Source organism: Mobula birostris, chromosome 2 (genome assembly GCF_030028105.1).
Source record: "Mobula birostris isolate sMobBir1 chromosome 2, sMobBir1.hap1, whole genome shotgun sequence".
Classification (NCBI taxonomy): domain Eukaryota; kingdom Metazoa; phylum Chordata; class Chondrichthyes; order Myliobatiformes; family Myliobatidae; genus Mobula; species Mobula birostris.
Window position 1 is genome coordinate 213,520,246 of NC_092371.1, and position 15,104 is coordinate 213,535,349.

At 42.1% G+C, this 15,104-nt stretch overlaps 1 protein-coding gene across 2 annotated transcripts in view; it reads left to right on the top strand.

Moving 5' to 3' along the window:
- msraa (methionine sulfoxide reductase Aa) overlaps positions 1–12,846 on the top strand; it is a 347,255-nt gene extending 334,409 nt beyond the window's left edge. Inside the window, exon 7 of one of the 2 annotated variants that reach the window (XM_072251424.1) lies at positions 10,545–10,633. Coding sequence is in view for 1 of the 2 variants with exons in the window: in XM_072251423.1 (XP_072107524.1) it covers positions 10,545–10,703 (159 nt within the window). In the remaining variant the exon portion in view is untranslated. Of the gene's footprint in view, positions 1–10,544 lie in introns of both variants that reach the window. The other variant, XM_072251423.1, reaches the window with a different exon arrangement.
- Positions 12,847–15,104: the final 2,258 nt, after the last annotated feature.

Sequence of the window (15,104 nt, forward strand, 5' to 3'; positions counted from 1 at the left end):
TGGAGTGTTGCCAATGAACCAAGGCAAGATGCCTGTCAAAGGACCAGTCACAAGTCTGCTCAGACTTGTGCTCAATCTCTTGAGCTTGGCATCAGGAAATGAGGACAAGGTACCATGATTTTGAGTACCAAACTACGTACTGCTTAGTAAACTGTGACCGAGGTCTTTGGATTTTGATGTTGTGGAATGTTTCCACTGTGCGAATTCTGTTCCAGTTTGCCCTTTCTACGGTGTTTTGAGACAGTGGCTCGGTAATGAACAATGAACACTTGAAAGTACCAACTTTAGTTTCTTTTGTGTGTTTTATTGGTAATAACAGACGTTATACTGACCTAAGCTTGTGATGACACCAGCTGAGATGACTGTCCAAAAAAGGGCATCAACTAAAGCCTTTATAAAGTTTAATGTTGTGAGCAACTGAGGCTGAAATCATACACCTCCCCTCCACAGATTTTGAGTATTTCCAGCATTTTCTATTTTTATATTTTCAGTTTCCAGGTTTTGCAGAATTTTTCTTTGATGTGTGTTACTAATTTGAAAGGAAGCTGTCTGAAGTCAATAGAAGAGATTACATCCTATAATGATATGCCTTCAGGACAAGCAAGAGTGAAATTGGTCTGGTTAGGATATGCAGAAAGGTGATATGAAATTAGCATTTCATTTTAGATCCCATTGGATCTTCAGTTCCATCGTCACCTATTGTGTATAAATGCAAGATCAATAGTGCAAGTTCACTCGAACAAACAGAAAAGTGAAGAAAGCAGAAATATACTATGAATGTGGCTGAAAACCAACAGTGCTGCTGATGCTGGAAACCTGAACTAAAATCGGAAAATGTTAGAAAAGCTAGCAAGTCAATCAGCATGTCTGGCAAGAGAAACAAATTTTGTTATCTCTTTTTCCCAGTTTTGATAAAGGATCCTGGACCTGAAATATAACTTTTTTTCTTTTTACTCTAATTGCTGCTATTATTTTGTTTAATATCACCAGGAGTATTTACTCGTTGGAATTTAGAAGATTGAGGGGGGGATCTGATTGAAATATATAAAATCCTAAAGGGATTGGACAGGCTAGATGCAGGAAGATTGTTCCCGATGTTGGGGAAGTCCAGAACGAGGGGTCACAGTTTGAGGATAAAGGGGAAGCGTTTTAGGACCGGGTTTAGGAAAAACTTCTTCACACAGAGAGTGGTGAATCTGTGGAATTCTCTGCCACAGGAAACAGTTGAGGCCAGTTCATTGGCTATATTTAAGAGGGAGTTAGATATGGCCCTTGTGGCTACGGGGATCAGGGGGTATGGAGGGAAGGCTGGTACAGGGTTCTGAGTTGGATGATCAGCCATGATCATAATAAATGGTGGTGCAGGCTCGAAGGGCCGAATGGCCTACTCCTGCACCTATTTTCTATGTTTCTATGTCTATGTAAATTGAAAGTTCTGTTCTACACCTATAAGGCTGTAATTTCTGTACTTAGTAAAGTGGCCACTGAGCATATGTTCCTGGTCTTCTGCTGCTGCAGGTTATCCACTTCAAGGTTTGACATGTTGTGCGTTCCGAAATACTCCTCTGCACAGCCCTTTGTAACGTGTGTTTATATGAGTTACTGTCACCTTCCTGACAACATGAACCACTCTGGCCATTTTCCTCTGACCTCTCATTAGCAACGTGTATTTGCCCACAGAACTGCTGCTCACTGGATTTTTTTTGTTTCTTACACCATTCTCTGTAAACTCCAGAGACTGTCGTGAATGAAAAATCCCAGGAGATCAGTGGTTTCTGAGACACTCAAACTACCCCATCTGGCACCAACAAACATTCCATGGTCAAAGTCACTTAACTCACATTTCTTCCCCATTCTGATGTTTGGGCTGAAAACTGAACCTCTTGACCATGCCTGCATGCTTTTATACATTGAGTTGCAGCCACATGATTGGCCAATTAGTTACCTAATAAAATGTACCTAATAAAGTGGTCACTGAGTGTTTATGCAAGTATAATATTGTTAGAGTGTTGCCATGTGCCTAAGGAGGACTTGGCTTTAAATTTATTGTCATTAGTCTTTCTTCAAGTAGTCCACTGCTGTTCTTCTATCCCTCACTGCTTCAACAGGACACCAATCATGCGGGTGCTCAAGGAGAAGAGAGTGAGTTACCTTAATGACTGTTGCCTGGTAGCACTCACAGTAACTGTGATGAAGTGCTTTAAGAGTTTGGCCATGGGTAAGATTAACTTTGGTCTGAGCAAGAGCCTAGTTGTGCTGCAGTTTGCCTACTACCACAACAGGTCTACAATGGGCGCAGTCTCACTGGCTCACCTCACCTCTTAGCCTTGTAGCACTTCTGCCACAAGTTTCATGACATTCATCAATGATAGCAAACCTGATTCTAATTCAGTCTCATTCTTTAAGGGACAAACATTTTTTTTTACCTTCTTTTATTTTGCTACTTGCTAGTTAACTCTCATGCTGTTGGTATCTTTATAGTTTTCTAAATCATCCTTTCCTGCATTCTAAAAATCTTGTAATTCTCTTTCCTGTGACCAGTGACTTCTTACTCATACCTTATCCTAACTTCAACCAAACTGCACCTAAAACTAGGATCAAAATAATCTCTTTGACCAATCAAACCTACTCCACTGTTCTTTCAGTGAAAGATTCTTTCAATATTTAATCCTACTTCCCATGCCATATTTAATATCATGTCAGGTTCTGTCATCTGGTTTAAGAGAGTGCTGGTGTAGCACAGCGACGACTTGCTGGAGGCAAATAAATCTATCAGCAACTTTATTAATCACTCGTTCTCAGAAACAATCACTGCAATCACTAGCCTGTAACTTCCCTTTCAAAGTTGAGCTTTTGAACCACCTGTATGACCGGGGATTTTTGCAGTGTGAACTGAAGTCTGTGAAGGTGCAGGATGGTTGCGCTGTGGCATGTACGGGCCGAATCAAGGCGGCAGGGCCTAGGGCTGAGAGCGGGGAATGAGCCGGTGTTTGGCCATTGCCGAAGCGGACTTGGAGGCGATTCACAGCAGCAGAACTGAGGTGAGGCAGATTTGGGGCGGCATGGAACAGGCCCGAGGGTGAGAAACTACTCGCTGTCCGGGCCAGATTGGAAAGGTTGGTACAGGTATCAACCAAACTGAGGCGGCAGAGCTGGTGGGACAACTCACTGCTCCGCAAGGTTTACTCGTCTCTGCACTAAACTGGCTTCGTGGCTGTGGAATCACTTTTGTGAGCTTTAGGTCTAAACATTATTTGCTTACGTTTATTGTTTGCACGATTCTGCACATTGGATGTTCAGTCTTTTTTTAAAAAATGGATTCTGTTGGGTTTCTTTGTTTTGTGACTGCCTGTTTAGTGTGTGGAATGGGCTGCCGGCAACGGTGGTGGAGGCAGGTACAATAGAGTCTTTTAAGAGACATTTAGTTACATAGAGAGTAAAATAGAGGGCTATGGGTAAGCCTGGTAATTTCTAAGGTAGGGACGTGTTCGGCACAACTTTGTAGGCCGAAGGGCCTGTATTGTGCTGTAGGTTTTCTATGTTTCTAAGACGAATCTCAAGGTTGTATATAGTATACATTCATGGTTCGTCCATCAAGACCTCAACACCATTAGTCACTTTGAGACTGGATACGGTGTGTCCGAAGATGACTGGTCAGGCCAATTCGGGCACGGAATGTCCTGGCACACGTTGGGCAGCCGTGTGTAGGCACTGCAGTTGTTGCGCTGGTGGCTCTGGCCTTGCGCAGCTCACGCTTATGTTGTGCTTCAGCAGCGTGCTTGCTTTGTAAGCTTGACAGATAGTATACATATTTTGATAATAAATATACTTTGTACCTTTGTATTCTTTAATATCTATCCTACTCCAACAAATACTTTTCTCTATCAGCCACTTGAGACCTAAATGAAAAACAATGTCTTCTTTGTGAATCTCTGACATTTTTCATCTCAGAATGTGGATGCTACATTTTAAAAACATGTTTAATGCTCAGTTAAGTTTTTAGTCTGCAATGGAACAATATTATGGGGACTGGGCAGGAATATGGAGGTGAAAGATTCAATCAGCTTTATCTTACTGAATGGTTTGAGTGTTGTATGGTATACTGCTATTCCTATACATTGTTGAACATAGAACTGTACAGCTCTCCACGTGCCATTCGGCCCACAATGTTGTGCAGACAAATATAAATTGCCTTCTACGCAGCCCATAACCATTCACTTTTCTTATAGTCATAGTCGTACTTTATTGATCCCGGGGGAAATTGGTTTTCGTTACAGTTGCACCATAAATAATTAAATAGTAATAAAACCACAAATAGTTAAATAGTAATATGTAAATTATGCCAGGAAATAAGTCCAGGACCAGCCTATTGGCTCAGGGTGTCTGATCCTCCAAGGGAGGAGTTGTAAAGTTTGATAGCCACAGGCAGGAATGACTTCCTATGACGCTCTGTATTGCATCTCGGTAGAATGAGTCTCTGGCTGAATGTACTCCTGTGCCCAACCAGTACATTATGTAGTGGATGGGAGATATTGTCCAAGATGGCATGCAACTTGGACAGCATCCTCTTTTCAGACACCACTGTCAGAGAGTCCAGATCCATCCCCACAACATCACTGGCCTTACGAATGAGTTTATTGATTCTGCTGGTGTCTGCTACCCTCAGCCTGCTGCCCCAGCACACAACAGCAAACATGATCGCACTGGCCCCCACAGACTCGTTGAACATCCTCAGCATTGTCCGGCAGATGTTAAAGGACCTCAGTCTCCTCAGGAAATAGAGACAGCTCTGACCCTTCTTGTAGACAGCCTCAGTGTTCTTTGACCAGTCCAGTTTATTGTCAATTTGTATCCTCAGGTATTTGTAATCCTCCACCATGTCCACACTGACCCCCTGGATGGAGACTGGGGTCACCGGTACCTTAGCTCTCCTCAGGTCTACCACCAGCTCCTTAGTCTTTTTCACATTAAGCTGCAGATAATTCTGCTCACACCATGTGACAAAGTTTCCTACCGTAGCCCTGTACTCAGCCTCATCTCCCTTGCTGATGCATCCAACTATGGCAGAGTCATCAGAAAACTTCTGAAGATGACAAGACTCTGTGCAGTAGTTGAAGTCCGAGGTGTAAATGGTGAAGAGAAAGGGAGACAAGACAGTCCCCTGTGGAGCCCCAGTGCTGCTGATCACTTTGTCGGACACACAGTGTTGCAAGCACACGTACTGTGCTCTGCCAGTCAGGTAATCAAGAATCCATGACAGCAGGAAAGCATCCACCTGCATCGCTGTCAGCTTCTCCCCCAGCAGAGCAGGATGGATGATGTTGAACGCACTGGAGAAGTCAAAAAATATGACCCTCACAGAAACACACATCAAAGTTGCTGGTGAACGCAGCAGGCCAGGTAGCATCTCTAGGAAGAGGTACAGTCGACGTTTCAGGCCGAGACCCTTCGTCAGGATAGTGCTCGCTGGCTTGTCCAGGTGGGCGTAGACACAGTTCAGCAGGTAGAGGATGGCATCCTCAACTCCTAGTCGGGGCTGGTAGGTGAACTGGAGGGGCTGTAAGTGTGGCCTGACCATAGACCGGAGCAGCTCCAGAACAAGTCTCTCCAGGGTCTTCATGATGTAGGAGGTCAATGCCACCGGTCTGTAGTCATTGAGGCCACTGGGGCGTGGCGTCTTCGGCACAGGGACAAGGCAGGACATCTTCCACAGTACAGGAACCCTCCGGAGCCTCAGGCTCAGGTTGAATACATGGCAAAGTACTCCACATAGCTGAGGGGCACAGGCTTTGAGCACCCTGGTACTGACACCATCCGGTCCTGCAGCCTTGCTTGGGTTGAGATGTTTCAGCTGTCTTCTCACCTGTTCAGCTGTGAAGCCCACCATGGTGGTTTCGTGTGGGGAAGGGGTATAGTCGTGAGAGCAGGGTGGGGGACTGTGAGGAGGGGTAGGAGGGGAGAGTGGAATATGTGTTGGTTGGGGGCCGACAACAGATGACTCATGTGGGGGATGGGCAGGGGCCACAATGTCAAATCTGTTAAAGAACAGGTTAAGTTCATTGGCCCTGTCCACACTGCCTTCAGCTCCTCTGTTGCTAGTTTGCCGGGACCCAGTGATGGTCCTCATCCCCCTCCAGACCTCTCTCATGTTTCCACTCAAGCTTCCTCCTGTACCTGTCTTTAGCCTCCCTGATCCTGGCTTTCAGGTCCCTCTGTATTGCCCTCAGCTCCTCCCTATTTCCATCTCTAAACGCCCTCTTTTTAGCATTCAGGATGTCCTTAATTACCCATGGCTTGTTATTTGAATAACAAAGGACAGTTCCAAGTAGCCAAGTACTACTTGAGTCTTTTAAAAGTCCCTATTGTATCAGCCCCTACCACCATTCCAACAGTGCATTGCAGGCACCCACTACTCTCTATAAACAAAATTCCTACCCCTGTCATCCCCTTTAAATATTCCAACACTTCTCTTTAATTGATGTCCTCTTATTAGCAATTGCTGCCCTGGGAAAATAGAGCTAGCTGTTCATTCTTTTAATGCGTCTCTTAGCCTTAGTCACCTCTATCAAGTCTCCTCTCATCTCAATCTCTGTAAAGGAAAAAGCCGTTGCTCACTCTTAAAACATATTCTCTCATCCAAGTAGCATCCCGGTAAATGCCCTTTTCCTACTCTCTAAAGCTTCTACACTTTAGTAGGTACACCTGCTCGTCTATGCAAATATCTAATCAGTCAATCATGTGGCAGCTACTCGATGCATATAAGAATGCAGACAACGTAGGTTCAGTTATTGTTCAGACTAAATGTCAGAATGGGGATGAAATGTGATCTAAGTGACTTTGACCGTGGACTGATTGTTGGTGCCAGGTGGGTGGTTTCAGTATTTCAGAAACTACTCATCTCCTGGGGTTTTCACGGATAACCATCTCTAGAGTTTACAGTGAGCATCAGTTCCTGGGTGAAAACACCTTGCAAATGTGAAAGGTCGGAAGAGAAGGGCCAGACTAGTTCAAGCTGATAGGAAGGCAACTGTAACTCAAATAACCACAGGTTAGAGCAGGGCGCAGAAGAGCATCTCTGAACATACAATACAACAAAACTTGAAGTGGAAGCGCTACAACAGCAGAACATACTGAGTGTACATTCTTCTTATAAAGAGGTGACCAGAATTATATATTTCCCCTGTTGAGTAACTCAATTTGTTAAATTATCTCAACATGTGGCTATTATACTTAATGGGCTATTAAAAATTGAAACTTATTGGATACTGATAATATCCATGGCATTTACAGTGCCTCTAAAAAGTATTTCCCCGCCTTGGAAGTTTTCACGTTTTATTGTTTTACAGTGTTGAATCACAGTGGATTTAATTTGGTTTATTGACACTTAGCAAAATACTTTTTCCTGTCAAAGTGACACTAGATCTCTGAAAGTCATCTAAATTAATTACAAGTATAAAACACAAATTAATTGATTGCATACCTATTCACCCCCTTTAAGTATTTAGTAGATGCAGTTACAGACTTGAGTCTGTGTGGATAGGTCTGGATCAGCTTTGCACGTATGGACACTGCAATTTTTCCCTATTCTGCTTTACAATACTGCTCAAACTCTGTCAGATTGCATGGGGATTGTGAGTAAACAGACCTTTTCAAGTCCAGCCACAAATTCTCAATTGGATTGAGGTCTGGACTCTGATTTGGCCACTCTAGGACATTAACTTTGTTATTTTCAAGCCATTCCTGTATAAGTTTGGCTTTATGCTTGGGGTCATTGTCATAGAAACATAGAAAACCTACAGCACAATACAGCCCCTTCGGCCCACAAAGCTGTGCCGAACATGTCTTTACCTTAGAACTACCTAGGCTTACCCATAGCTCTCCATTTTTCTAAGCTCCATGTATCCATCCAGGAGTCTCTTAAAAGACCCTATCGTTTCCGCCTCCACCACTGCTGCCGGCAGCCCATTCCACGCACTCACCACTCTGTGTAAAAAAAAAAAAACTTACCCCTGACATCTCCTCTGTACCTACTTCCAAGCACCTTAAAACTGTGCCCTCTCATGCTAGCCATTTCAGCCCTGGAAAAAAGCCTCTGACCATCCACACGATCAATTCCTCTCATCATCTTGTACACCTCTATCAGGTCACCTCTCATCCTCCGTCACTCCAAGGAGAAAAGGCCAAGTTCACTCAACCTATTCATAAGGCATGCTTCCCAATCCAGGCAACATCCTTGTAAATCTCCTCTGCACCCTTTCTATGGTTTCCACATCCTTCCTGTAGTGAGACAACCAGAATTGAGCACAGTATTCCAAGTGGGGTATGACCAAGGTCCTATATAGCTGCAACATTACCTCCTGGCTCTTAAACTCAATCCCACGGTCGATAAAAGCCAATGCACTGTATGCCTTCTTAACCACAGAGTCAACCTGCATAGCAGCTTTGAGTGTCCTATGGACTCAGACCCCAAGATCCCTCTGATCCTCCACACTGCCAAGAGTCTTACCATTGGTACTATATTCTGCCATCATATTTGACCTACCAAAATGAACACCTCACACTTATCTGGGTTGAACTCCATCTGCCACTTCTCAACCCAGTTTTGCGTCCTATCAATGTGCCACTGTAACCACTGACAGCCCTCCACACTGTCCACAACACCCCCAACCTTTGTGTCATCAGCAAATTTACTAACCCATCCCTCCACTTCCTCATCCAGGTCATTTATAAAAATCACGAAGAGTAGGGGTCCCAGAACAGATCCCTGAGGCACCCCACTGGTGACCGACCTCCATGCAGAATATGACCCATCTACAACCACTCTTTGCCTTCTGTGGGCAAGCCAGTTCTGGATCCACAAAGCAAGGTCCCCTTGCATCCCATGCCTCCTTACTTTCTCAATAAGCCTTGCATGGGGTTACCTTATCAAATGCCTTGCTAAAATCCATATACGCTACATCTACTATTTTACCTTCATCAATGTGTTTAGTCACATCCTCAAAAAATTCAATCAGGCTCGTAAGGTATGACCTGCCTTTGTCCAAGCTATGCTGGCTATTCCTAATCATATTATGCCTCTCCAAAATGTTCATAAATCCTGCCTCTCAGGATCTTCTCTGTCAATTTACCAACCGCTGAAGTAAGATTCACTGGTTTATAATTTCCTGGGCTATCTCTACTCCCTTTCTTGAATAAGGGAACAACATCTGCAACCCTCCAATCCTCTGAAACCTCTTCCATCCTCATTAATGATGCAAAGATCATCGCCAGAGACTCAGCAATCTCCTCCCTTGCTTCCCACATTAGCCTGGGGTGCATCTCATCCGGTCCCGGTGGCTTATCCAACTTGATGCTTTCCAAAAGCTCCAGCACCTCCTCTTCCACATGCTCCAAGCTTTTCAGTCTGCTATAAGTTGTTCCTGCAATCACCAAGGTCCTACTGGAAAACAAATCTTCTCCCAAGTCACAGTTCTCATGCAGACTACATCAGGTATTCCTCCAGGATTTCTCTGTATTTCCCCACAACATGGTGCAGTCACCACCATGCTTCACAGTAGGGATGGTGGGTTTTTGATGACATGCAGTGTTTGGCTTATACCAAACACAGCGTTCAATCTAATGGCCAAAAAGCTCATTTTTGATTTCATTAGTCCATAGAACCATCTCCCAACTGACCCTCCCAGAGTCTCCTATATGCCTTCTGGCAAACTCTAGTCGAGATTTCAAGAGTTTTTTTCCCCAACAGTGGCTTTCTCTTTGCTACTATCCCATAAAGCTGCAGCAGGTGAAGCACCCAGGCAACAGTTGTTGTGTATGCAGTCTCTCCCATCTCAGCCACTGAAGCTTGTAACTCCTCTAGAGTTGTCATATGTCTCTCAGTGGCCTCCCTCCCTTGTCCCCTTCTTGCACGGTCACTCAGTTTGAGGACGGCCTGTTCTTGGTAGATTTACAGCTGTGCCATATTCTTTCCATTTCTTGATGATTGAATATTCCTTGGAGTATAGATAAGTCAATGACTTGGAGATTTTCTTATATCTATCTCCTGACTTGTGCTTTTCAATAACCTTTTTGCGAGTTGCTTGAAGTGGTTTTTTGTCTTCATGATGCCAGCAGTTGGAACATCCAGATACAGGTATATTTTTACTACAATCAATTAAAACACCTGGACTGCACACAGGTCTTCAAAAACAGATCTCCTTTTAACTAATTATGTGACTTCTAAAAGCTTTTGGTTGCACCAGTGGTGATTTGGTGTGTCATATTAAAGGGGGCGAATACTTATGCAATTATTTTGTGTTTTAAATTTGTAATTAATTCAGATCACTTTGTAGAGATCTGTTTTCACTTTGATCAACAGAAAAACTGTGTCATTTTCAAAAAAGCCAAATTAAATCCACTGTGATTCAATGTTGTAAGACAATAAAATATGAAAACTTGCAAAGGGGAGGGTGAATACTTTTTAACAGACAATGTCTACTGTAGTTAGCATATGTCTGAATTTCTATGTGAATCTAACAAGCCCTGAATGTTGCATGTCATTGCAGGAGTTAAATAAAAAAGGATATGGCGAAATCACAACTGAGATCCGGGACGGTCAGACTTTCTACTTTGCTGAAGAATACCATCAGCAGTACCTGAAGAAGAATCCAGATGGATATTGTGGCCTCCGTGGCACTGGGGTATCGTGTCCAGTAGGAATTTAGAGCATAATAAAAAGGAGCAGAATTGGGCCAGTCTGCTCCACCATTTCATCGTAGCAGATTCATTTATCACTCAACCCCATTCTCCTGCCTTCGCCCCATAACCTTTCATGCCCTGATTTATCAAGAATCTAATCAACCTTCACCTTAAATACACCCAATGACTTGGCCTTCACAACTGCCTATGGCAACAAATTTCAGCTATTTTGGGATTCACTGCCCTCTGTTGAAATAAATTTCTTATTATCTCAGTCTAAGTGGACGCCCCTCCATTCTGATGTTGTGCTCTCTTGTCCAGACCTTCCCCACTACAGGAACCATCCTCTCCACATCCACTCTATCAAAATTCGATAGGTTTCAATGAAATCCCCCCTCATTCTTCTAAATTCCAGTGAGTACAAGCCCCAAGCTATCAAAATCTCCTCACATGATAAGCCTTTAAGTCCCATAATCATTTTCATGAAACTTCTCTGAACCCTCTCCAATGTCAGCACATTCTTTCTTAGATAAGGGGCCCAAAACTCTCTCAGTACCCAAGTGAGGCCTCACCAGTGCCTTATAATACCTCAGCATTACATCCTTGTTTTTGTATTCTAGTCCTGTCTAAATGAATGCTAACATTTCATTTGTCTTCCTCACCACTGATTCAATCTGCAAGTTAACCTTCAGGGATTCCTGCACGAAGACTCCCAAGTGCCTTTGCACATTGGATTTTTGAATTTAATCCCCATTTAGAAAATGGTCTACAGTTTTATTTCTTCTGCCAAGGTGCATGACCATACACTTCCCAACACTGTATTGCATCAACCACTTCTTTGCCCATCTTCCTAATTTGGCTAAGTCCTGTAGCCTCTCTGCATCCTCAAAACAACTTGCCCCTCCACCTATCTTCGCATTGTCCACAAGCCTGGCCACAAAGGCATCAATTCTGTCTGCCAAATCGTTGACATACTGTGTAAAAAGAGGCAGTCCCAATACTGACCACCATGGAACACCCCTAGTCACCAGCAGCCAGTCAGAAAAGGCTCACTTTTTGCCTCCTGCCAATCAGCCAATGCTCTATCCTTGCTACTATCTTTCCTGTAATACTATGGAAGCTTATTTTGCTAAGCAGCTTATGTACGGCATCTTGTCAAAGGCCTTCTGAAAATCCAAGTACACAACATTCACCCATTCTCCTTTGTCTCTCCTGCTTGTTACTTCCTCAGATTTCATCTTAGATGCAAGATGAAGTCCCAAAATAAACACCATACTTTACTGTAGATGACCTATTTCCTAGATATTTGCTTTCAAAAGGGAGGGGATGTGAAAATGCTGATCAGGACAAATCTGCTGCCCGCTATACATTTGTTTCCCAAACTAGCTGAAATGATGAACATGTACCACACTATGTGGAAATTTATAACTAGTAGTTCCAAAAAGAACTAGGATTTCAGTGAACAGAGTGGTAAGTTACTACTTTCTTGCAGTTATGATACTTCCACCCAAGCATATCTGCAAATCAGTTCATCAGGGCAAGATTCAAAAATATATTTTCATAAAAATATATGCCCTTGTAGTGTCTCTTTCCCCTCCTCATCATTCCTGGCATTGCTGCAAAATGAACTTTGGTCACTATCAAACAAGGCAAAAAAAACACAAGCTGTAATGATGAAATTTCTTTCAATGTCCCATCTCAAATAAAATCATAAATATGGTTATGAATATGTTAGAAGTATAGTGAAAAGTAATAATTAGGATAAAATGCAATTATTCCAGGTTTTCTGTAATGAGTTTTTGGAATGTGAATTATTATATATTATTCCTAAGTACAAAGTGACATCTTTATGATGAAAATCTTACAAAAATAAAAACATCAGCAATTAAATGGTATGAAAAATACTGCTCCAAAGATAATTTTAAATACCTTTTTGCGCTGACAATGCTTAAATGATTGAAATTCGTGCAGCATTTGATCACTAAAATATTTTCTGCACAGACACTTATACTCCCCAGACAGGATGAGTTATACTGTCAGTACCTCTCAAATCAATCCAATCCTTCATTAAGAGATGCCATGAAGCAAAAACAAAAGCAGTACTGGATGGAGGAGTAACAAATGTCATTGTACTATGCGAATGCCATTAAAGTGCACAAGTGCTTTGAACATTGGGCCTTGGACAGTTTCATGTCAGCATGCTGTTTTGTGCAGCATTATCTTTAATCAATACATGTAACGTGCTTACTGCTATGTAGTTTTGTTACCAACGTGAAGCTTTCTTCAACTTTCCTTTCTGCTATGATAGCATTGCCAATCATTGTAGACTTCTAACAGGCACAATGAACATTTTTACTACAGAAATACTTTGCATGAGATTATTTGCTGCCAACCCAATCTTTGGGACATTCTAGAAGTTGTCATTCTAAAAGATGCCTGTATCCAGCTATCCCAGGACATCAAACAAATTTGCAGAGAAGCTTCACATTTCCAATTTATGACCAACCTTCAGTCTGGTAACTGCACAGTTCTGACAGCTATGAAAACATAATCACCTTGAAGTTTGAAGAACATTAACCCTGTCCTTCAAAAAAAAAGAAAAAAAAAGAAAGAACAAATCACAATCCAACTGTGGGTGTTTTACATTCCTGGCTCAGATGAGTTGCAGTCTCAGTTAATCAAGGTCATGCAGCTTGAATGAGAATGACACATTTTTGGAATACATTTTGTTATCTTGTTCTTGATCACCAGCAAAGCTGCACAGCACAGAAATACAAAATTGCTGAACAGGAGCTTGTGAAATCTGTCCAGATATTTTAACTTTATTCTAATATATTTAATAGTGATAACACTCTTGAAAATGTTTACATAATTTTATTTGACTGTGAATGTTCAGTGTTGAGAACACCACTGGTAACTATAATTGATAACCTTTGCACCCTTGTTAGCAGTGGAAAAACTGCCTCAAATGTACACTGGTTTTGTCTTTTGCCATTGGTTGTGAGTACACCAGTTGACAGCAACCTGGCTACTGTAGTTTTGCGGCCAAAGCCTTGTTTTGCGTTTACCAGGTGAGCAAATAGCAGTCTTACAACAGTTTGCAGTCTCTGGCTTCAGGAATGACAACTCCTGCTTTCTTTGCCAAGTCCTCGGAGGATTCCAGAGATATGGAAAGTGACTCGTATTTACCTCTGTTTTATCACTGGCCTTTGTTTTAGGGGCCTTGAGCGATGATGTGCAGCTGGACAGACTGGTAAAGGATTTTTGCATTCAGAAAATTCAGTACAAGACCAATCCTCTCATATGCTTTAGCAAAGGTGTACTTGATAATTTCCAGTACTGCCTCAAAATGGCAGAAAGGCACATAGAAATTATGAAGACCACTTGGTCCCTTGAGGTCACAGTCAATTGGATTGGAACCTCAATTCTACATTTTCAATTCCTTTGGCAAATTTTAACCCCTTGCTAATCAATAAGCTTTTACTTTGTTTTAAGAATAGTCAAAGATTCTGCTTCCACCGTCTTAAAGGAGAAGAGTTCCAAAGGCACCAAGGGAAAATTTCCAAGTTATTTCTCTAAAATGGGTTACGTTAATTTCAAGACAATAATTCCCTAGTTCAAGATGCACCTGCAAGATGAAATATCATCTCCAAATCTACTGTGTCAAGATCTCTTATGATCATCTAGCTTTCAACCAAGTACCCTTTCCTCCTCCTTGACTCCAAGAGGCACCAGCTTAGCTTGAACAACCTTTCTTCAATAGCACATTCCAGGTACAAATTTGTGTCATCTAGGTACTGAGAGTCGAGGATGAGATTGGGGTAATGTGGTTTTAGAGTAGGCATACACAAGGGTAACAAAGTTTTGAGTACAACTAAATCTGAGCAGGATTCTATATAAGTCTCAGTCTTTTAAAGCCTCTTTGAAAGAAGCCCAAAATTAGTTTGCTTCATCCACTGGAAATAATAGATATGGTGCTTTCAAGCAAAACAATCCAATTGCTTAATTTAAGGATAATATGTTTCGTCTCTTAATAATTGCCTGCGATAACCTGAATATTCAGTACATTGTGATGTTGCTGTCACAATTAGAGCTTTACTAGAGGTGGAAATAGAACATACGTATCAATTTTGCACCAATACACAAAATCAGTTTGGAAAAGAAAAACAGAAAATGCTGGAAGGACATAACACACATCAGATAGCATTTTCCAACATTCTCCTTTTGATCAATATAAATGCAGAAGGTACATTGTTTAAAATACCCAGATTTATAGTACTTGTTTTTTTTTTTAAAAAACATGGTTCCTTAATTGAGTATTAGTGTAAAAATTAACTTAAAAGTCTCGGATGTAAGATTGCACTAGTTCTATTGGAGAAAACTCAGCCGTACAAAATTAAGGGTATTTTAAACAATGTACCTTCTGC